The sequence below is a fragment of the Trachurus japonicus genome, chromosome 6, assembly GCF_045865225.1.
Source record: "Trachurus japonicus isolate A0001 chromosome 6, Traja_1.0".
NCBI lineage: Eukaryota > Metazoa > Chordata > Actinopteri > Carangiformes > Carangidae > Trachurus > Trachurus japonicus.
Genome location: NC_140912.1, coordinates 15,173,018 through 15,196,561, shown reverse-complemented (window position 1 = coordinate 15,196,561; position 23,544 = coordinate 15,173,018). Strand labels below are relative to the sequence as shown.

The window sequence follows — 23,544 nt, the reverse complement described above, 5'->3', positions numbered from 1 at the left end:
CTGTGTGGTTCAGGCATATTTTCATTGTACCAGATAGTAGCCTATTGTTATTTAAGAACTTGACTGTAGTCACCAAAAGCAAATGTATCATTGATGTAACTTACAGCTTGCCGTATGTTCCCTCAGCCCTATGTTCCCACAGTTCTAAGATTTTTCTCAAAATTAGGCCCTATGTTCCCACTGGACTCTCTCTGCCTATCTGGACTCTATCTATCTGGCCTGTCTAGCCTCTACCTGGTCTTTTTTACTAAACTTAACCAACTCTTTTCTTCATTGCCTAAACCCAACCAATGGTGGGACCAAAGGGCTGTGGGAACATAGGGCCTAATTTTCAGTGACAACAAAAGTTAGAAATGTGGGAACATAGGGCTGTGGGAACATAGGAATGACCCCGAAATGACAGACCTCAGCAGGGATGGCTATTTAAGTATAATGGGTATGAATAGTAGTATGAAGCTACTTACTATGATATATAACACTGTACACACTATAACTCACACTAACCTGCAACAGTGCAACAGAGAGGATTCATCATGAAACACAACACTGTTGAAAAAAGGCTGTGCCTCAACACACTGCAAACACAACAACAGGAAGTAGAGCATTTGTAGGTGAAGAATTCTAGATAAAGGCAGTCCTGTTGAAATGCAGTTGACACAAGAACCGGTAGGCTGTGTCCTCGTGTGCTCTTTTCATTTGACAAATGACTCAGTGTGCAGGCGTGGTTGTTGTTCAACAAACATGCCTTAAGAGACAAATTGTCAGAGTGTGGAGATTAATGGTAAAGCAGGTCTGCAGTGTTTGTTCTTTGGAGGGAAAAAGCAACATGTTTTTAAATCTCCATTGTCACTAAATTAATTCTGTGACTCTTCTGTCTACATCCACTGTTTCAACTGTGTCTAATATGCAAATTGAAACTCAAGCATTAAAACCAGCCAACTGTGTTGCAGGCCAATGGCCAGTGTAACATGATCACTGTAGTCTGAGCTGTTACTCTGTGCAAAGGTCAGGCCGTCCTCTCAGAATATAACATCCGCCTTCCCCTAAAGATTTGTATCTTCCTTGATGGCAACCAAATCGTGCTTCACAGATGGAAAATGTCCTCTATGACCAATAAATCTCCATGCTAAATGGAGATACAACTAATGTACAGGTATTTTAACTGCAGACTGTGACTGTGGTTATGTGTGCATGGTTGGTGTATATTTTGCTACCCCCCTAAGAAGCTCATCTGAAATCTTAACATTGTGACAAAGCTCATTTCAGCAACAGATTTATTTAACTGAGTGTTTATCACATCCTAAATGTAAACTCAAACTAGTCTGAGATGAATTTCAACCGTGGTGTTGGAGGCTAAATGCAGGCTCTGTTACTTTGTGCTGCCATCTGGTGGGCTTTAAACAAATCAAATGGCTCTCACACAGAGGAGTGCAGTAGAAGGTCAGATTTCCCCTGTAGTGGGAGTAGTACAGAAATTATACCAGACGTCACAACTAGACAAACCTAAGCGTGTCAGATTAAGGCAGTCACTACAGTGAGCACGCCACAAGAAATACTGAGTCTGGTGTTGTTCTAAAATAGTTTTTAACTGCTAACTCCCTAAACCCACAAACCATCTGAGGGGACTGTTTGTGGTGTTGGTTGGTCTAATGAAAACAGAGATGCAGAAATGGGGATACTAAGTCATAAATCGTCTGTCTGTGGGTCTGGATAATTGATTCTGTACTTGATTTACTCCAATGGGTTAACTGGATGATTATTACCGTCACGGATCAATTGACTGCTTATCACTGCCTTGTCTCGTCAAGATTTTCTCTGAAATCTGCGGTCGTGACCCGGAGTCTGCTGCCCTTGGAAAATTGTGTCTGCTCCGGCCCACGGGTAAACAGAGAGATGCTGCCTTCAAATGCTGTCGGAAATTTCTGAACTACGCGTAGATCCCAATTGCACAACCAAGTGGAAAAGAGACGCAACACCAGACTCTTAAAGATGAGACAACTTAATTTCCAGTCTACACACTGTGTAGTGGTTGTTGTAAATCATTCTTTTCATTTTGTTTTAGGTATCATTTGGGACACAGAGCTAGTGTTTCAGTGTAATTTGTTGTTGAATGTGTAGACACACATGCATCATGTTTCTTCTCTGGGTTTTGCTGAGTTGATAAATAAGATTGGACTGATGTCTAAGAATATCAAATGCGAAGCAGAATAACTGGCTGGTATCTTTAGGGCCGTAGCTTTTCAGCAAAAGGAACAACCCAATGATATGTAAGAAGTGCAAGTAGAAACAGAGTGGTTACAACTGACAAGACCAAGGCTGTGTCATTTCTATTGTTTTTTAGTGCTGTGGGAGATATGATATTACATGATGCAACATCTAAGCTACAGAGGATTTTTAAAGGTTGATTTAATAGTAATTTGGAGCAGTAAAACGCTGATTATTATTAAAAAAGCACCTTATACACCAACAGTCTAGACAGCTCGGTCAGAGTCAGTGCAGTCACCACAAGAGTGACGTGACGCATCTTAATCACAGTGACCTCTTTTGTCTCCTGCTGGAGACAAGCCCTGTTTAAATATGAATTATCTTATTATCTTTGGTGCACACGAGCGTCACCCTTTCAGTGGGCATCTGGTGCAATTAGATGATGTAATCTAATTGTGTGAATTGTGGAGGGCCTGCACCCATCGGCCACTATCAGAGCCAATACTTCTGCCAATAACAATGGTTTACAGACCAATAAGTAGGCTGTACCTCAACAAATATACAACTGATAAAACACTCAACAGCCTACTATGCTATGCGAAAGGTGGATAGGCTACATCGTTTTAATCAAGAAATTGTCTTATAGGCTACTATTTAGCTGCTTAACATGAAACTTTCCTGTGGAAACTCATGAAGCTCATCTCTCTAGCTATATATCTCTTACAAACACACTTTAAAAAATTAAATGTGGCCTTCCAACATCCGCCCCCTTTTTTAATGACAGCAGCAATTAGGAAGTACGAGGCGGCCTTGAAGGCAACACAAGCCCACATAATGCTTCTCTTTAGCACTAGGAACAGTGGGCCAGCCTGCAGAGCTCTTCCTGAGGCGGATAATCCCCGTTTCTACGCGAGGTCTAATGCAATCAGGAAGGAAATGCAATAACTCACCTCAAGGAAAACAGGTTTCGGAGGCAAACGCGACTTACGACGTAGTTCGCCAATAGGACAATCTTTGGACGAGCAGAGACATGGATATTTGCGTTTCACATTTTCATTATTGTGCATACAGCAAAATCTGACAGTGATAAGCCGATCCTCTCTATAATGTCACAGCTGCTGTCGCATTTAATCTAGTTGGGAGAAACTACTTACTGAACATCCATCTTGCGTTGTTATTTTTTTATTTTATTTTTTTTTGCATCATGGTGACATACAATCTGGCTTTGACTTGTATCATCGCGGCTCTTTGGCGGGTCAGCGGCGAACCAATAAGTTCCTCAACCGCGATGCAATTCAATTCAACATCATCATCATCATCCACCGTGAGCGAAGATGAACTGACGAGTAATGTCACGGATGCTGCCCTGGGATCCCGGATTTCATCCATAATGACGCATCTTCCAACTCTGAAAAACATTGTTATTTTCATCTGCGTGTTAACAGCTGCTCTCATCACATGCCTGGTCATCAAAGTGATCAGGTAGGTGGACAGGTTGATGCATAATGTTTTCTGTTGCTGCTAGATGATGGTTATGTATCTGCCCCCCCCCCCCCCCCCCCCACAAGGCCTGAAATGACCAGCATCACAATGATGTGGTCATATTGTAGCCTAATCTTGTTATTTAAAATCTGTTCCTGGTTAATTAATCGATAGGGAGCATGTGGTTGTGTTGGGCTCCATGTGACGGTGGGAGCCAAGAGGAAAGGTCTGGGCCTATTAGGCTATTGTGAGTGGTTACCTAAAGTTGTAGGCTATGTGAACTATTTGGGTCCATTATATTATCTGACTTGTAAAACTAATCAATGTATGTATCATGTAATTAAGTCTATTTTCATTATTGATAAATCTTTGACTATTTTTTTTATTCATGGAATCATTAAGTCTATGAAATGTAAACACATGTGGAAAGTTTCCATATGTATGTTGTCTGCTGTGTTCAGATGGCTTCACAGTGATATGAAAAATATTAGACAAGCACTAAGATTGACTGTTTTCAGGTCAGAAGCAGATCACTTTTGGTATTTTGGTTGATACATTAAACATTACAAATTGATCAATTAATTAATGTTCTGACAAGTGGAAGGTTGCTTCAGTATTTAATTTGACAGCAACATTAGGCTACTGTGACTGTACCAATCACTTTGAGCATTCAAAAACCCAAATTCACTTTACTCCTGGAAAAAACTCAACTGGTTTACAGCGTAAGTCGGAGGCTGAGTCAGTCTGAATGGTGTGAATTTTATTTCATGGGTTCATCTCATCTTTGGCGCTGTTTTCTTTCTCACAGATCTGGGCGACGGATCAGAAAAACACGAAAATATGATATTATAACGACGCCTGCAGAGCGTGTGGAGATGGCCCCCCTTAATGAGGAAAACGATGATGAGGATGACTCAACTCTGTTTGATGTCAAATACAGGTTTGTTCTGTTTAAATCCCTCAAGCAACACAGGTCCCTGTAGCAGATACTGTTGTCATTCCTAGACCACAGAAAAACCATGGTGTCAGTGGCCTACACTGAGGATATTGTGCACATAAGAAGTCAGGCCTGTGATCCCCTGTGATTCAGTGCACGTACTGTAACAGTGGACTGACCACTGTATTTGAGATCAGATCATTAAAAACTAGTCCGTCATGTGCACTGCACAGTAGCTCTTTATTTCTACAGGAATGCATCTATATTTGTCCAAAAAGAAATGTAGTGTTCCTTTGTGAGGGTTTGGCTCCTTCCAACAAATTAAATTTAAAAGCTTAGTGCAGATCATAAAAAATGGACCTTTTATATTTGGTACTATTAAATTGCCTGGACTTACTAGTGTGACAACTTCAGCCTTTTATCAATGCCTCTACTTATCTGAACGGCTACTGTTGTAGTCATAGAATGTTGTAACCTTGATTTGACTATGGAAAGCAACTCTGTTTTGTCCATGAAACTTGGACAGAGTTCATCTGCATTTGAAGCAGTTGTTACACCTCTGGACCACAGACTGACAAAACAGGAATAAGTGCATTAAAGTAAAAATCTGCTTTTCTGGAAAAAGAAATTTAAAGAAACATTATTTTTTGAAATCCAATGTTGACATTAGGTTTCACCCTTCCGTCCTCTCAATTGTTTTTTACACACAACCACTTCCTCAAAGGAACGTATGACGTCCTGTTTTCCTGCCTTTCTTGACTTCCAAGTTAGACAGGACACAAAATATGTTTCCTCCTTTACCATACCTACAGTGACACTAGAATACTATTTGTTATGTAACTTTGAGCTTTCGCGTTCTTCTTTTCACAGGTGAATGTCGGCGTGGACGTCAATGTTTGATAACCTGGGACAGCTCAAGTGATTTCTTATATTTTTTTAATGTCAGCTCTTACCAACTCAGCCACTCCATCTGCTCCTTGTGCATGGCTCGTATCTGTGTTTAAAGAACTAGGTTTCATTGTTTGCTGCTCTCTGGGCACTTCGATCACCCTGTTCATTTCTTTCCTATGTTTAAGATCAGGAAGTTCATTCATGTTGTGACCTCTCTTCAAAAGTCATTTAGCAATCAGGCTGTTGGCAGCTTTGAGTTCAGTCACCTCCATAACAGTTCAGTACGTCCAAATATCATTTTAGTTTTTGTTGTTTGTTAGCGAGCTACTGCCATTTACATTTAAACTTTACACTTGAGCTACAGTGCTGAAGGGTTTCCATGCTTTGATGCTATTATTCACCCTTGTAAGAATGCAGGGTTTATCACACCTATTTATGATTTCGTATGTAATCCTTATATAAATACTTGGTGGCCACTGAGGACCATCAGATGATGCACAGGATGCTAACATGCAGCAGTTATTGTGCAGAGAATACTTAACTCAGATATCAAATTTGCACACTATGAAGAATCTAGTTATATACACAGTAATTGATATTTTTAACTCAACTTTAATATCAAACATATCTCTATCTACTAACCACTTTATTGTGCATATATACTGTGGAAGGCTTTCTGTCCTTATGTATGGAGTAAGCGTATATTTTTTTACTGTGTTTTTTGAGACGTTCCTATTTTGCTGCTATCTCAGCTGAAGTTTTAAGTTTTCACATTTGATTAAAAGCTCAAAGAATATCATCGGTATATATTTGTAATGGTATTTATGGAATACATCGAAATGCTGTGAATGTGAATGCTGTAATCTGTTGCGATCAGGTGTGTTCAATCATGTGACAGTTTCGTCTGATCATATGACCACTAATCAAATATCTACATCAGGTTTAAAGACTGTAGTGAGGTATTTGCAGTATCTAACATGCACAACGTGCACCCAGTGTCTTATTTAGAATCAAAATTATTATATATTTCCATATAATCTTGTTGTTGAATTACAGTTATTTATAAAATCTGGTATCTCTTAAGGATGGAACATGAGCAGCTAGTCCAGTATTATGTAAAAATTCCCCCAGTAATTTCCAGTAACGGCTCACTGACTATTGTAATGTTTAACTTGAAAATGGGATTTTTTTTCTTCCTGTGGAGTTGCTTCTCTGTGTCACACGGACTCTATTTCTTCAGTTTGATGTAATATGTAAAAACAATTTAGCCACAAGCCAGACAAGACACCACAGTACAAACATTAAAGTATCTTAGTACAAAAAGTAAAACCAAAGTGAGTAAAGGCTGCTATGGCTTCTATGTAGTTCATAAATATGAAGCCACTCTTATGAATAATGAAGGACTGCTTGGTGGTATTTCCTATGTTTAATTCAAATACCAAATAATAATTCACCAGAGGTCTGAGTCAAACAAAATCAAAGGAATAATAGGGGAGTTCACAAACATTCCTTGTCTCTGTCTGCACCCTAAATGTAATTAGAGTAAACTAACAATAATGCCAAATGCACTGATTAGGTTTCTGCAGCAAATGTGCAGTGTGGGTGTTGTAGGCGACCTTCTGTTTTAATCTGAACTGTAATTTGATAGTGCACCATGGCTTACAGGTGCAGCTGTTTTCAAATGACCTCCGTCGCTGGTTAAATAAGAAACGAAAAAAAACAAAAAAAAACACTGTTGGTTAAACTTGTACAACCCATTCAGCTAACCCAAGGGAGAAAGGACTGTATGTTTTTCCTGTGTAAAAAGAACACAAGCTATTGACATTCACACTAGAGTGGATACATGTATTGCCAATGTTTGATATACAGTACAATGGTGTGCAGGAGAGTGTGTGAATGTCTTGATGAGGTTCTTGAATCATTCTATGAGTAATATGTGAATCAAACTGAAACCATATTTTTGATATAACGTTCTACAGTATACATTTATCAGACTGTTGGCTACTTCATGTGCTTTTTCCTCAGACTGTATGACCACTGTTCACTATTCTGTGTCATGTTTAAATGAAGTCTTTCACTGTCTGTGCAGAAAATTGCAGGTCCATTTTTGTGCCTCTGCTAAATGTGTCTCAGGTGACTTTGTCACCCTTGTACTGTTATCCTGTTCCATCGTGGCAACAAATCTTAATTTATCTTTTGTTGTGTGTGCTAAATTGTGGAAAAACCCTGCTCATCGAGATACTAATTTTGGACTTTTATTAGAACTGAATCATCTGCTACACAAATTTCCTCTTGTAAAATGAATCAAAGTCAGTGGTAGCTATTTGAAGATTGTGGCTAATTTCTCTGATCCCACATTTAAACCTGAAACAGTTAAACGTTCAGACTGTTTTGGAAGTTTATTGGAAACAAGGCCGTGCTTGGTTTCTGCCAGAGAGATGTTATGTGTACCCACAGCTGTTTCCTCAGTTTCCATGTCTTTGAAACACTACTGAAATAAAAACTGCTTCCTTTGAAGTGTTAAATCGTTTTAAGGAAGAGGCTGAAGTGTTATTTTTCCACTCTAATCTTGTTTGTATTTTCTACCACAGAAAAGTACATTCACTTTGTCATAACTGCACAATTTAAGTGCCCTTGAGTCATTCAGAATATTTTTAAAACTAAACTTCGAAATATACACAAAGTATGTTAGGACTAGACAGACATGCATAATCGAACATTTGTTTGCTGGGTTATTAACATTAGACAGATGTAAACATACAGTGTACATGGGAAACATGAGACAAAACTATACAACCACAGTTTCACAGCAGAAACCATAGATGGGTGACAGATTAAAGGAAAACCCAGTACCAAGTGTTGGCCCACTGTTAGCCTTTCAGGGCAGCTTCAGCTTAAGTGATCCTGACATAGATTCTCTCAAACCTATTAAACTCTACTGAAGGGATGAACCCAGTTCTTCCAAAATATATTCCCTCATGACAGTGGTGCAGAGCGCTGCCAAAGACGTCAATCCAAAATCAACCACAGGCCTCCGTTGCGTTGAGATCTGGTGACTGTGAAAGGCCCCGGCATATGATTCACATAACTCTGATTTAGTGGCCCATCTGTGCCCTGTATGGAAGCTTCTGCATTTGTTGTGTCTCTCCACCCATTTATTCCCAGTTTCTTTTAATCTGTCACCTACCTGTACATGTCAGTAGAAAGTTTTCTAAACCCGAGGCAGATTCCAGACTCTGGGTTAATTAACTTAGCATTGCTGGTCACAGAATGCTTCTATTTTTGCAGAGCTCAGACAACTTCTCACAAATAAACCTTTCATTGCCTCAAACTGCTGACGTCTCTAGTACAACTTTCATGTCTATTCTTAACTTAATTGGCAACGTAATAAGGCCGACATGCAAGTCAACAGGCACATCCTGTCAAAACAACACTTTCATGGACAAATCACATGGCTGGAACCACATGAGAAGCTACTTGTTTAGCTATGGAGCGCTTGGAATATTTCAAATAGTCCCGTTAATTTTTTTTTATTAACAGAGGCATTTTGCAGTGGAAAAATACCCAAAGAGTTTGGCAAAAGGCCCAGTGTCAGGACGACTACTAAAACCCCCAAAACTGAATGTACTTTTACTAAGGTGGAGCTTGTAAGTACAAAAATATAAACCAAAATAGTGTTAAAAGTAAGAAATGAATCTGAAAACAGTAGGATGTTGGCCTTGTTTCATCCCTGTCCACAACTACATAAAAACAAGACTGCAGATCTGCAATAAAACATTTTTTTTGCACACTCTGTTCTGTTTTTTTTTTAGTGTCTAGAAGTGAGTAACACTATTAAGACAATCATGTTGCTGTATCTCATGTTTCACATCCTGTCAAGAATAACTTGAATAAACTGAGCACTTTTTTTTATTTTTATTTTTTATTTTTATTATTTCTGGGCATGGGACTGTTCCAATTTAAAAAAGGTAAATTCATATTTCTATAGGCACAAAAACTGGCAGCTTCATCAAATTCACAAATATCTGCATCAGTCTACATTTGAATACTAATCCAAACACACTACACATGAATAATTCATACATAGTTTCAACTAAATAAAGACATACACACTTATGAGCTCTTCCTCCTCTCAGTGTTATTCCACTGAAATCACTGCTAATTGTGACTAGGAGTTAATTTAAAGCACATTATGGGGTTAAATTCTCACAGTGTGTGTAAGAATATCACCTTTACATTCATTACAAAAAAATGGAAAGCAAAGCTCCTCTTACTACCACCATACAACTACAATCTGACCTAGCTACTAACATTTCCAGTGCAGTATCAGAAGCTGGTGTTCTTGGAGAATAGTTTACAAAGTGGGTTTACTGAGTCTGTGTAAACATTCCTATGTGAACAGCTGGTACACTCCTTTATCCTCACAGAAGTTGAATACAATTCCAGCATGCCTCCGTTTCTTCATTTGGCTCTCATGGTAACCATACATGACCATGCAGCTGTTTTGGGTGACTGGACTTTATTTTATTTATTTTTTTTAATTTTTGCTTATATGAAATGACCTGTTTTTAAGTACTTTATAAGAAGCTACAAAAGCACACATGTAAAATGTTCTCTATCAGGAGTTATCACAAGTTTAATATCATATCAACTCTTTAAAAACGATCCTACTCCAAAGGGTTCTCCATACTAAAAACTCATTACTCTCCCTCAGTATTAAGTGCTTCCATCTTGTGGCCCAACCAGTGACCCACAGCACCCAGTGATTCAACAGCTCCTTATGTTGTTGACATTCTGGGTAAATTAACCCCCCACCCCTCCCACCCCTTTCAATGAAGCTCTATCATATCATAATACAATAAATATTGTATTTATGGCAGCTCATGACTAATTTAGAAACACAAATATGTCTTGAATCATTGATTTATAAGTTACAATCATTGTGGGAACTTAGTTTAGACTGTTTAAATGAAATAAGGAGCCAACAGATGGGTATGACAGCATCTCCATGAACACTTGGGTCACACCAGCAAAAGAGAGCTGTGCAAACATGGTCTCACTATTTTCAAGGTTGCCATAGAAATCTCATTAAAAAGGTAAACCACACGAGTAAAACGCGTCACTACAAGAGCCCAAAATAGAAAAAAAGCTCATTCTACTTACTGAAAATAAGTTAATTCAAGTTTCATAAAAGTACAGTAACAAGAAAACAGTACAAAGTCCTCTCAGTCAGGACAGTGGTTCCCATGGCGATCTTTCATCCAGTTAATTGCTCCGGAGCTCCCTCTGTGGTCTCCTGTCAGCATCACAGGTCCCAGTGTGGAGCCTCAGTGCCCCCTGTCTGTGCAATGTGCTCAGGGTCCTAAACTCCAAAGGCATGGTGTGAGGACTAGAGCTGGAGGTGTACTCGTATTTCAGAGTGTCGTAGTAGTGGTATTTGACCGGTTTGCCCTGTGGGTCGAGTGCAAAGGGCCAGAAGCCGTAAAGATGGATCTCCTCACAGAAACGAGTGGCCATCGTGTACATGAGGAGGCCGGTGGTCGGACGCTTTATGTGGACGTTGTTGGTCAGCCAGTACCTGTTGATAATGACATACAGCATGGGATTAGCTCGAGTAGAAAAACAGTAAATGCAAAAAATAAAAATAAAAACATGCTTAATGTCCCCAGAGTTCTCCTCTAGTTAACAACCTGCTGTCAGTATTCACTCAGAAGCAGCACTTATCTCCTCCTCTCTCCCTCTGGGTTTTGATATTAAGTCAGATAAACAGTATGCTGGGGCACATGGACAGGAGCTGAATTATTAAAAAAAAAAATCTAACAAATAAAAATTCAGAGCATGTTCCTCTGTTGCAGTCCAACACTGTCCCTTCAAAAACCAGCTGTTCACAGATCACAAATCAATAAGTGACCTTCTCTCCTCTTCTTCTTTATACTCAGTGGATGCACTGCAAAGACCTTTAAAAAGTCATTTAGTCTATTTGTCTGAAAAGTTTATTTTTTAAGCAAACAATAACTGGCATAGGCTTCTCGAATGTGAGTTAGCTTTTTACAGTTTTCTAATTTGTTGCTTTTCTTCTGATTTAGTGGTAAAATCCACAGATTAATCATTCCCCATAGCCCTATTCTTAATGCAGAAAAACAAGTATATTTTTTGCCTTTATTTGATAGCTCAGTGAGATAGACAGGAAATGGGGAGGCAGAGAGAGGGGGAATGACATGCAGGAAAGGTCTGCTCGACGCGGGATTCGAACCGGGGACGCCTGCGTTGAGGACTATAGCCTCTACATGCAAAACATTTACAATTTTAAAGCAACTGGCTCAAGAATATTGAATCTAGTGCAATGTCCTTGCTATCAGCACAGCCATCATAGGAAACCAATTATTTCTGTTTTATATTTGTATACTGTATCTGTCTAGTGTCAGGACGGAGACAAAAAAGGAATAATGGAAACTGTGCAGTGGAAAAAAACGATTCATCTCTTCATACCAGTTGAGCTTTAATTGTACGCAAAACAAACCCCCCCTTGAAGGCTAAATTTGAGACGGGCTCAGGTGGATAATTTTTTTTTTGCACGTTTATTTCGCTGCAGCACGTCTTCGCAAAGCTGCACACACTCAAGCTGCTCAGCACAATTGCTTTCTTCTATTGTAAGTGACCTATGAGCTCCTTTGACAGCGAGATGCCACGTGCCTCCCTTGGGAACAACTTCAGGTGCAGGTGGTCAAATGTTCACAGCCCAAACTTCATTTTCCTTTCCAGTCACTGGACAATTTTTTCCAGGCTCGAGGCGATCAAAGACCCCTGATGCCATCCCAACCCCCTACCCACCCACACTCTGTGGTTAGGTTGGAAGGTCGTATTGAGATGTAGAGGTTGTACTATTTAAAGCGGTCCATGTGCCATCAAGGGCAAACAGTGGGCAGGTTTACACTCCAGCCGCACACCACAGCAGGCGATCAGCATCCCAAAAACCAGAGAGGACGGCCTAATTATCAGAGGAAGGAACTGAAACAGCATTTGGTTGGAATGAAAATAAGCGGACAATTTCTCTTCTGTTGTACACAATGGGAATTTACTATTAAATGTCACAGAAAAAAGGACAAGGTCAAAAGGAACGTTTATCAGACACAAAGGACAGAGACAAGTGTTTCATCTGTCAGGGAAATTATTTTCACTTATGAATCCCTGACTGATAACTATATGAATCAAAATCATGGCCCAGTTTTTCTCTTTTGCAATAGCAAGAGTTAGCTGGGGCACATGAAATGACACAAGTTGGTCATTGATCAGCAGTGGTAGTTTGGCTTTTAACGAGGCAGAAAGATCTGGAATCTGGGAATGAGAGGGAGACATGGCCAAAAAAAGAGAAAAAAACAGCAGAGAGGGATTTTTATAAAAGCCTGAAGGCAGTGGAGGCTGGATTTGACAGATATGCACAAATACACTGTTCAAGATCCCTGACCAGCTCTAAACTAAATCAGCACCAATAATAAAGGATTAACAAAATGTACACACCAAACAACTCCAGCTTTAACTGCATGGCTTATCGTCTGTGCGGTCCCTGGGCTCCTGCAGGGAGCCTGTCAACTAAACATTAATCTGAGGACGCGATCTCTTCAGATATTCATATGTTCATTAGAAAGCCTTTCATAAATGTTGACAGCAAATCACGGTCGACCATCAGCGTACAAAGTCAAGGATGAACAACCAGGGGAGGAATAAGTATCAGCAAAAGAAACTGTGTTGTTGTGTTCAGTCACATTGGTTCTGAAGAAAAGGTGTATTCAGACTGGAATATTTCGTCAATTCACATTTTCTCAAATAAATGGTACTCGGGTGATAAATCCTAATAACTTTGGTCACACCATTTACTCAGAATAAATTCAGGATGTGTTAAATTGTCTAATACTTCCGTTTATAACCAAATACAGCTCTTGACATTTCCATCAGCTTCAGCTGCACTGTTGAGTGTTTAGAGGCAAATAGCAAATTTTAAGCATGCAACCACAGAGTAAACACAGGTAAATAGATAGCCTGTCATAAAACGCACAATGCGCAAACACCACTTGACACTGAAAACATTCACCCGCCCCTTAAACAAACATATATGTTACCACACACATAAGGAAGGGGGCTGGACCTATACAAGGTTACAAGGTTAGCTGAGTGCAGTGATGGCAGAGGGCACGATATCTCCTAGTATACATTATCATGTTAGCGTGGTCAGTTACATTTACAGCCTCACAGAGCTATTACTACAGGCCTTGTTATATTTCTTAAACAAACAAGACACAAGAAGAGTCTTTGGTGGATACAATGGTGCAATTTAACATTTTGAAAAGACTCAGGCAAACCCTGTTTCAACTCTTTCAGCCAAACTGTGAGGGTCGTATTGATCGTGTCACCTAACTCTCTGCAAGAAACAAAATAAATGTATTATTCAAATGTCAAACTATTCCTTTAAGAGGGCCACAATGGATCCTAGTCTACAAATAAAACCTCACCTTATGCCATTTGTTTCAGAATCAAATGCACATTTCACACTCAATTAAGAGAGATTTGGCGAGACGTCTGTGGTGAAGGGACAGAGAGGCCGTCTCACATTGGCTGCCCCTGGTGATCAGCTTTAATGCTCCTTTTAAAAATAGCCAGCTGAGCTGCAGATTAGAGTTTGCTACCAGCCCCCTTGATTATGCTGCTCACAGGTATTCTTATGGGACGCGGCACACCGGGAGCCTGAGCTGCATCTTACCCTCTGACAGCGTGGAGAAGGCGCAGCGAAGGGAAGGCAGTGCGCACGTCCACGGTGTGCAGCAGGATGAGACGGAGGGCCCACTCCACACGCTCCTCTCCCCCCTTGGCCATGAACGCTGGGATCCAGAGCACGCTGCCGCTGAGGCTTTGAAGTCGCTGCAAGAAGCGGTCCCTCCACTCATCACTGACCAGGTCCATGAAGGCTCGCTGCACCACCGAGGGGTTCATGGTCACCAAGCTGGTCCGCCGGCCCACGTCATGAGAGTATTCCTCCACCGGTGCCAGGTTACACCTGAGGACAAGCAGGGATCAGTCACTCAATATCAGTTCAAGCAAATGTGACATTATTTCCTCTCTTACAGGAATGCCTGGTTTTTCTGCCTCCCCCTCTCTAACCAGACACAAACCAAACACACCTGCAAGCAAGTCAATAAGCTGCTAAAATAAAGCAAATGTGAGGTTTCTCAATGACGTCTAAGACCATGAGGAGAAGCCAAAACAGCTTGGTGTGTGTTTCATTCAGTTTAACTCTCCCTCAAGATTCCCTTTCAGTTTGCATCCAGTGACTGATAAAAGCAAAGTCATCCCATTCAGGGTGAGCGCACACACACACACACACACACACATCGAAGAAAGCAAAGCCTGATATATCAGTGTGTCTAGTGGACTGCTGTTAATGAGCTAATTAAAAAAAAAAAAGTTAGGAAGAAATTGAAGAAATTGAAAAGTGCTCATTCTCCAAAATGTGATTTCAATGGATTTTTGCTCCTAGCTGATAATGTGGCTCCCCACAGAGACGAGAGAATTGAAAAGAAAGTTGAGCCTGTTCTGTCCTTTGTTTTGTTAAAAGTAGGACATGTAAAGATGGCCGACAATTTGAATTTTGGGGAAGAAATAATAATGCAGATGACAGGAGGAGGCTGATAAGTATGAAAATGATGAGAAACGTATGCAGATAACGTGCTGTGGTCTTCGCCATCACTGTAATCCTCAAGGATACAATGTGTAATAAATGCTGAAAGGCACCAGTAGGGGAAATTTCAGGAGCTGACTCATGGCCTCATGTTGGCCCAACAAGACACTTTTTTCCCCCACAATTTATAATAACCAAGGTTAGTCAAAGCATTTGCTCTGCAGAAACTTCTGTCAGGAGAGAAATAGAGCAGAAATACAAGTGAGATTCAGCAGAACAGCATTTAGGTTATTGATGTTGACCTCAGCCTCTTCAGAAATGCCAGAACACACAAAGCCGGTAATTATCTTCATGGTGGAGCTTCTCTCTCCAAAACGAGGCAGGAAAACACATCAGGAGTGTCTCCTCGTTCTTTAATTTACACACTGGTAACAACTCGCCCTCGCAGTCCAGTGAAAACCACACATCTCCATCACTGCATGCATCCTCAATAGGCTACTTCCTGATATATATATATATACGTATATACAGTATGTATATATATATATACATATACATATATACTATTTGCAAACCAGCACATTGCATTCAACAATTAAGTCGTAAATGTTTAACCACATACCTATTAAAACACATGAGTGTCTAATAGTAAATAATTATTGTGACCTCTCTGAACTAATGTGGTGATGGATCTTTTTTATTGGGATCATTCTGTCGATGCTAGTTTCCATTCTAAGGACAAAACTTCGTATCAGATTATTGAATCAGAATATTGATTGATCGATCTCTCACCCACTTGTCAAGGACATTGTGCTCTCTTACAAGTTATTATCCATAAATCTTTAATATTAAAAGTCTTATGTTGTTGTTTTATTTGAGTCGTTCTTCTTCATTATCTCAAATGTTTTAACAATTGTCATGCCTATTAGTTTTCATCAGCCATTTGAAAAGATTTGATTAAGAGTCTCAGTCATTAGATGTGTAGATTTTGAGTAATCAGAGCTGAGTAAATGTTTAATAGCGCAGCTCTCAGCCACTGGAGACTTCCTGTCCTCTGTCTGCTGAACTGTGTCGGTGAACCACCGATTTTCTTTGAAGTCAATCTGCTTCATTTTATTTTTCTTTACCAGTTTTAATCCCCTGGTGTTGTTGGTTTGTTTTGGAGAGAAGGACATCTCTACGGACAATTTGGCTGCCAGTAAAAACCTGCGGAACATCTGGTTCGTCGCTTATCAGAGAAATAAAAAAGGTTAGAAGGAATCTCAGCTCCCAGCTCCCCTCTGACGTCTCTGTCTACTGCACAACATCTGCGAGAAACTGGCTTTAGATGTGAAAGTAGTACTTCATTTAGTATATTTAACATTTATAATCAACAGGTTGTTTGATTTCCTGAACCACTGACGCTGAATGAATCTAAACAGTGAGAAGCTCACAGTAATGGTGATGAGGACAACTCCTAGGCTATTTCTAGATGTCATCCGACGGCTTCTTGTGTTATTGTTTTGAATGGGAGACCCCTCGCAGCAGAGGTTACATGCTGTGTGTTTAATGGAAGCTGTCGGTGAACCGTGGCTGCTAATGTAGCAGCATGAGGAAACAGTTTGTTCAGAGATTACAACCGAAAACGCAGGCACCCAATTATCCCTGAGCTAAAATCGCCTATCACTCGTATCTCAAACGCTGTCAACCTGCTTTGTAGAAAGCAAGCGCACGGCGGAGAACTATATTTAGCCGAGACATTATCTCCCTATCTGGTTCGTGAATGCCAGGAGTAAATTCCTCAGCTTCTCAAAATGCCACATTAGCTGTTGTCTGCCTTCAGCCGACTATTAGTGCCATGCCTCGGCTTTATTATCATGCTGCTACAGTCTAGGAATCATGACCTCTTCTCATCAGCATAGCATTGAAGCACTTAGGAGACAAGATACGAAGACAACAGAATCACTTTCGTAATTCAAAAAAAAAAAAAGCAATAGAAAAGAAGAGGAGGTGGAGACATTTTGAGGCCTATCCAGGTATTGATCAATCGGCTCGATGAGGTGCTACCACAGAAAACGTCCTGCTTCATTTATACAACAGCAACAACAACACTGATTTATGAGAGGATGTGTTCCCCAATAAATATCTGTGGAGACTGCGCTTGATTTTTTTTTTTTTTTTTTTTGCCTGTTTCTTGGTGTACACAGAATCCCAACTAGCATAACTTCTTCTTTTTTTTTGCATCTTCCATCATAATATAACCCTGGACAGATTTCATCCAATGACAGGTATGAATAGTGATAAATAACCCCCTCAGCGGCTGCTTTTGCTTACACCCAAACACAAAACAGAGCCGGCTTATGGTTTCACAAACACAGTTCTGCTGTAATTGAAAGCACGGCCCCAGAGAGTATCTCTCCTGTCTCTGTGAAAAACATAGTGTGCTGCTGTTGTTGCACGGAAAAGCTTTTCAAAATGTCAATTTCATGTATAATCATGCATTTAATTGCTCACAGTCTGGCAGTTTGTTTCCAACTTAAAATCATTAAAAAGCTTTGACAGCTTTTTCAAAAGTGCAATTAATATGTTTCCAGCCGTGTGAGCACCAAACCCCAAACCTGAATTAAACTGAGTTTGAGAAAATGATTATCATTCAAATGTGAATTACACTCTTAGTAGAAGCGAGATAAACCTAAAACTGAAACTAATTTACTAATCCATTTCAATTACAGTCTACTTTCACTTGCAGGTTTTTTTTTTTTAAATGTATTTCATGTGGAAGACTTCCAGCCCTGAAATCACTCACGTTGTTTCTGCGGAAAAGCAAAAATACCTGATAACAAAGTCGTGAGAGTCAATCTCATGTCCACAGCTGCTGTTCAGCAGGATCCCAGAGTTTCCCACAATGGCGCAGCGCCTGTGATGTTGGTTCTTCATGGGGGATACGGTTGGCAAAAGACGGTAGAGATTTTCTGAGATGTTAGTGGTGCTGTGGCGATCGAAAACATAGTGGATGATATCGCCTGGTTTCAGGGTGCCCTTGAGAATCGAGATGTCTCGCTCCGGGTCGAGGAACCTCAGAATATTTTTCCTGTAAAAAGAGAAGATGTATACATGTGGTTATGAAAGACTGTGCTCGGTGGAGTGTAAAACCTTGCAGAGATAATAGTGGAGGATTATGATTGTGCCTGATGAGGACGGAGAGGGTCTTGTTGAAGGTCCAGTTATTTGATGAGATCCTGGCAGTGCTATTGTAGCTCGGAGGAGGATGGTTCACATCTATGCTCAGTCGTGTCAAAGCAGTCGGATCCACATGTGCCGTCGTCGCCTTTCTGCATGAGGACAGGAAGTAATGTTGACACTCATTGCTGATCTTTCAAATTCTCATCAGTCAGAAAAGGCTTGGTATTTGCTCCACGAGCTAAATGAGCTTATAAGTATGAATCATTCCTATCTGAATCCAGGGTTTAAATATAAAGCGTGTCATAGTCTGGACAAATCTGTGATTTGGGGAGTGAATTACCTACTTAAATTTACTTCAGTGCTGTATTTGCACAAGTTCAAATATAACTCAATATTAGTTTTTTATTCTTAACATTTCACGCCTATATGCCTCAGAGGGAATACTGTACTTTTTTACTGCACCACACTATTCTGCAGTTTAGTTAGCAGTTATATTGCACATTAACATTTGACACACAAAGATAATTAAATATCAAATATAATGCAGCATTTAAGAGTAATCTGTCAGTATTATAATGTAGTTCAATGTAGCTTCATATCAACCAGTTACAAGATATTTGCACTTTTGTACTCTTATGTAAATGTATGAAAGACTTTCTGCAGAGTTCTAAATTATTTTTATCATTATTTTGCATTACATTCTCCTATGATTATATAACGTTACATCATCAATCTACACTATACTTTACTTTCCCTCCCACTCTCACAAAAGACAGATACATAAGTAGAAAATACATTCACACATCATATCATGCACATACCATACACATCAATATCATGTCATTTCTATTTCTCTCTAAGTGTTTATTATTTCAGTTATATACATATATTTGCATTCTGTGAAGTGATTTATCTGAAATGCAGCATTTCTTTTTTACTTTTAGTTTAGTTCATCTTATAGCAGATGTTCTCTTCATCACATGGATACCGCCACAATGATGCATATTTTTAGCAGCTTCCGTCTTTCTGTAAAAAGTAACGAGACACTCACTGTGAATGACTCACTGTGTTATCAAAGATGCAAGGGAATCAAATGACCAATATAAGCTGAAAACGATATGGAGATACCAGTTAGCTTCCCGATAGTGGTCTAAAACTGTGCAGTATGTGTATGCACTGTATATATGTGTGTGGTAGTGTGGGTGTGAAGATAATTGAATTTCATACCGGTGTGGTTTAGGTATGAGCTTCTGTAAGTTCATCTTCTTCGAATGTCCAGTGCTCCTAAGACAAAAAAAAAAAAAGGATTTCGATCGCAGCCTGAATTCTCGCTGGACAAATGCTTCAAAACCACACAGTAATCTTGTAACACTAATGCACCCAATGTATTCACTCGCAGGCGTTGCTGTGCGTCCTTCTTTTAAGATAGAATGAGGGTGAAAGGCACACATCAAGGTATTTTTAGAGCAACCCACTGTGGGCCCATTTGCTGATGTAATGAGGAGAAATGTGGCCTTAATGGAGCCCCATTATACGGAAAGGAGGTTTTATTTTCACAGGGAAGTGTGCAATCTTTCCACATGGGGTTTCGACTGTGCAAACCCAAAAAAGCATTTACAGTAAACATACTGCATTTTAGATTTGAATGCATCAGTCAGTTTTGCAATCATGACCTTGGCTGCATGTGATCGAATCATAACAAGCTGTCAGCAGCAGATGTGTGAGGCTGAAACTGAGTGCTGCTCTGACAGACAAGTGGGCTGCTGCTCTCACTCTTTTTTTCCCCCCCACCAAACCTGGTGGCCTTTAAATACATTCCTCTATTTAAGCTGCATTTACGCAGAAGTGCAATTGGTTCTGGTTCCTCTCCCACCGGCACATCACAAACCAATATGACCTCATTACAATGTGAGCCACAGCCGGGTAATTGCATTCAAAACAAAATGTTCTTGCTGAAAGGGAAATGTGAAAATCCCAAAGATTGAGAGAGGTGGGGGAAAAGTCTCTCCCTCCCCCTTTTTCTCTCTCTTTTCGGCTGTTCAGGTGGCTCAGCATCTTCACAGCTGTGATGACAACAAAGAAGAGGATGTTGCACTGGTGACACACAAGTATTTGGATGCTAAATTGAGAATGTATTTTCTTGCAGGCCAAATGCAACTGGGGCATGTGAGTGTGTGACTTGGTGGATTTTTCTTTGCTGCACTGCTTTACTGCAACAAAGTCTGAAAAATGGGAAAGAAAAGACAGGAAAGCCTCTTTTGTTTCGTTTTGTTCCCAATCTGTTGCCCCCTCCCCTCGATCTCCTCCTGCCTCTCTCTCTCTCTCTCTCTCCCTCTTATAGTGTAAATGTATCCTATCCCGCATGCAGCCTGCTGCAAGACAAATAGCCTAATCCTTGGAGACCCAGGCAGGCTGCTGTCGGAACAGCTGCCACTGCTGCACCCAAGTGTTACAAATGCAGAAACAAACCACACACTCCACATTCAACTCCCAAACTTCTATCTTACACAAATAAACTCGCTTATTTCACTCGTTTATACCCCTTTCTCGCACTTCACACGTCCAGAAGCCTGAAGGTGGAAATAATAATACCCCCACTCGACTGGAAACAAACACACACACACTACTACAGACTCACTCTTCGCGCCTAATGCGCGGGCAGATCACGGTGGGCTACTTACGCAGTTTCTTCTTCCACTTCTGCAATATCATCAATTATCAGAACCACAACGAGCAGCGTTACAAAGCCGAACAACAGCGTGCGCAATACGAGCGGCATGGCTGAGGGGAGGGCGCAGGCTGCAGCCGGGGAGTCCCTCCTTCCAGCGGACACGGGCTCAGTCAGTCACCTTCTTGTGTTTTCCATTTACAAATCCAAAATCCGCTCAGTCATTTTTTTTGTCCTCCTTTGTTCTTATCGCCGGGGTCGGACACTCCCAGGCGAGCTGCGGTCCTTCCTCTTCTCTCTCTCCCTCTCCCTCCTCTTTCTCCCTCTCCTTAAGATGATGATCGCCCGCTTGTGTGTGACTGTGAGAGTGTGTTATGTGTGTGTGTGCGCATTTCCCGACGGCCGTCTCCACTGTTACCTCTATTCCCCAGTCAAACTTTGAAAGCGTGCACTCGCAGAGCATGTGCCATGGGGACAGCGGGATGTAGACCTGACCACATGCAGTCTTAAAGGCGCAGGGGCCAACTCTTCCCCGGCGTGTTAACCAACCCGAGCTAGGTCGGCTTCGCTCTCCAGGTGTAGTGGTTAGGAGGTGTTTCAGACTGCGGTACACACACACACACAACACGGGCAGACAGGTGGAGTGGGCAGGTTTGCATCTGCATCCACATTTGCAGTGATCCGGTGGAGACTGTGTGCTCTGATACAGCCCCACATCCAAAATAGAGGTCAGAGCCTCTAAAGACAGTCAGAGAGCCCACTTTGCATCTTTTTGTTGTTGTGAAAAAGCAACTTAAATATTATAATATTGTCCATTTTACTCCAGCTCTGGTTACTGGTTAAGATTTTACATAACAAAACAAAACATAATGACATTGTTAAAGATGAAAGCAGTGGGCCCCATCTCTCTCTCTCTCTCTTTCTGTCTCTCGGGGCTTGTGGCTCCACTGTGCGGTTTGAGCCCCTTGTTTCAATTCAGATGGATTTTCCTCTCTCCACTTCTTTCTTCTTTCAAAGATGTAAAGTCATTATTTCACAAAAAAGGGAAAGATCAGAGAGGAGTCAGAAAAATGAATATTAATGTGCCCACAGCAGAACTCTGTGGTTTCATCCTTCCAACAGCTCATATTTATTTAGTGACCCTCAGAGAGGGTCTGACCGCCTGGTACCATGGTACTCATCAAATTTAATGAAAAGTACTTAAAATCAGCTCCACCGACAGTTATGATTGTAAAATACTACACACTGATGCACGGTGTTAATGGTCATGTGTAATGACGTTATAGTCACAGAGGCTGTTTGATTGCAGTCATTTATTGCACATATTCATTCCTCTGTACAGGGAAGGAGGCAATATGTGTATTATATTTATGAGTGGTGATTTATTTTAAGATGGTACAAACATTCAACTGTACTGCAGATTTTAATGGTTTAAGGTCAAAGGTCAGGGTCACAATGACCTCACAAAAACACAATTTTGGCCATGTGAATGTTAGTCTTAAAAATTATGTACCAAATTATAAGATGATTAGATTTTGTTCAGAGGTCAAGGATGTGGCAATTATATTAATACAAAATACACAATTTTACACAAATAGCTAATATTCTGTGATTCTGGATAAACATGGATATAACCTGAAACTTGCAACAGTAATTTTACATTTTTGTTTTTGATACTTTTCCTTAAATAAAAGGCAGAGTAGCTGTAAACCGTGCAGTTGAACCAAGGAGCAGTTTGCTGGTCACTTCCAGGTTTGTACCTGTTGCAGTGTGATTTGTTAACTTCAGTTATTGGGGCAAAGTCTAACGTGAAAGTAATTCACTTTTCTTTTGTCCATTTTGACCTGTTTACATTTCTCAGCTCTTTTGCATTGCTAAGGGAACTACTTTTTTCATATACAAAGCAGCAGGACTGCTGTTCTTGGAAAAAGAAATGTATCGGGTCATATATATGTTTGTATTACTGTTACCACCACTGTGTCTGCTGCTGTGCCTTTGAGTTTATTCAGAAGAAGCTAACTGTGCATGTTTGGTATTTCTTGCGGTTTGCTGCTATAGGCTACACCTTTAGCAGATAAAATGTAGTAAAATAAAGCGTCAATGCACATAAAACCTGTCTTTGCAGTCATTTACAGTTTAAATTATTCATTACTTTCTTCATTAGCATCATCACCATCTCTCAGATCTTCCCCTTGGTCTTTCTCAGCTTTGTGGACACTGTAGCTATTAATCTATTGTACTGTGCTAGACTATGGTGTTTAATTGCAAATGCAGTATTAATTGGCCAAAGCAATTCGAAAGTGTAATCTCTGTTTTTTAAATATCATGCATACATTATCCACACAATAGACATGAATAAAGGGCAAATTTACATAAAGTGAAAAGTGCAGCTGGAGCCTTGAGAGAGAGTGCACACAATGACGGGAATCATCATAATCATATTTACTCTGGTGATGATGTCTAACACAATCTAATGCTGATTCATGATTTAAAACTGTGTGCGCTGCATTTTATATACAGTAGTAACAC

The 23,544-nt window shown here is 40.3% G+C and overlaps 2 protein-coding genes across 2 annotated transcripts; one reads left to right on the top strand and one right to left on the bottom strand.

Annotated features, from left to right (window-relative positions):
- The first annotated feature begins 3,063 nt into the window (after positions 1–3,063).
- On the top strand, positions 3,064–6,738 carry fam174b (family with sequence similarity 174 member B). The gene is made up of 3 exons (XM_085779200.1): positions 3,064–3,687; positions 4,496–4,627; positions 5,495–6,738. Exons 1-3 carry the CDS (start codon positions 3,410–3,412, stop codon positions 5,496–5,498), a joined length of 414 nt encoding a protein of 137 aa, XP_085635326.1. The 5' UTR covers positions 3,064–3,409; the 3' UTR covers positions 5,499–6,738.
- Positions 6,739–9,770: 3,032 nt separating this feature from the next.
- Positions 9,771–21,353, bottom strand: st8sia2 (ST8 alpha-N-acetyl-neuraminide alpha-2,8-sialyltransferase 2). Its single transcript, XM_085779201.1, has 6 exons — positions 21,029–21,353; positions 19,575–19,631; positions 18,353–18,496; positions 17,998–18,255; positions 14,271–14,564; positions 9,771–11,093 (listed from the first exon to the last, which is right to left on the bottom strand). The coding sequence occupies exons 1-6, from the start codon at positions 21,124–21,126 to the stop codon at positions 10,781–10,783; spliced, it is 1,164 nt and encodes a 387-aa protein (XP_085635327.1). The 5' UTR covers positions 21,127–21,353; the 3' UTR covers positions 9,771–10,780.
- Between the last annotated feature and the right edge of the window lie 2,191 nt (positions 21,354–23,544).

Excerpts from the sequence above, each read along its gene's own strand:
- fam174b (XM_085779200.1), top strand. The coding sequence starts at position 3,410 with ATGGTGACATACAATCTGGCTTTGACTTGTATCATCGCGGCTCTTTGG. Across the intron at positions 3,688-4,495 it reads CTGGTCATCAAAGTGATCAG|ATCTGGGCGACGGATCAGAA; the intron begins GTAGGTGGACAG and ends TCTTTCTCACAG.
- st8sia2 (XM_085779201.1), bottom strand. The coding sequence starts at position 21,126 with ATGCCGCTCGTATTGCGCACGCTGTTGTTCGGCTTTGTAACGCTGCTC. Across the intron at positions 18,256-18,352 it reads ACCCTCTCCGTCCTCATCAG|GAAAAATATTCTGAGGTTCC; the intron begins GCACAATCATAA and ends CTCTTTTTACAG. Across the intron at positions 14,565-17,997 it reads TCTCACGACTTTGTTATCAG|GTGTAACCTGGCACCGGTGG; the intron begins GTATTTTTGCTT and ends GCTTGTCCTCAG.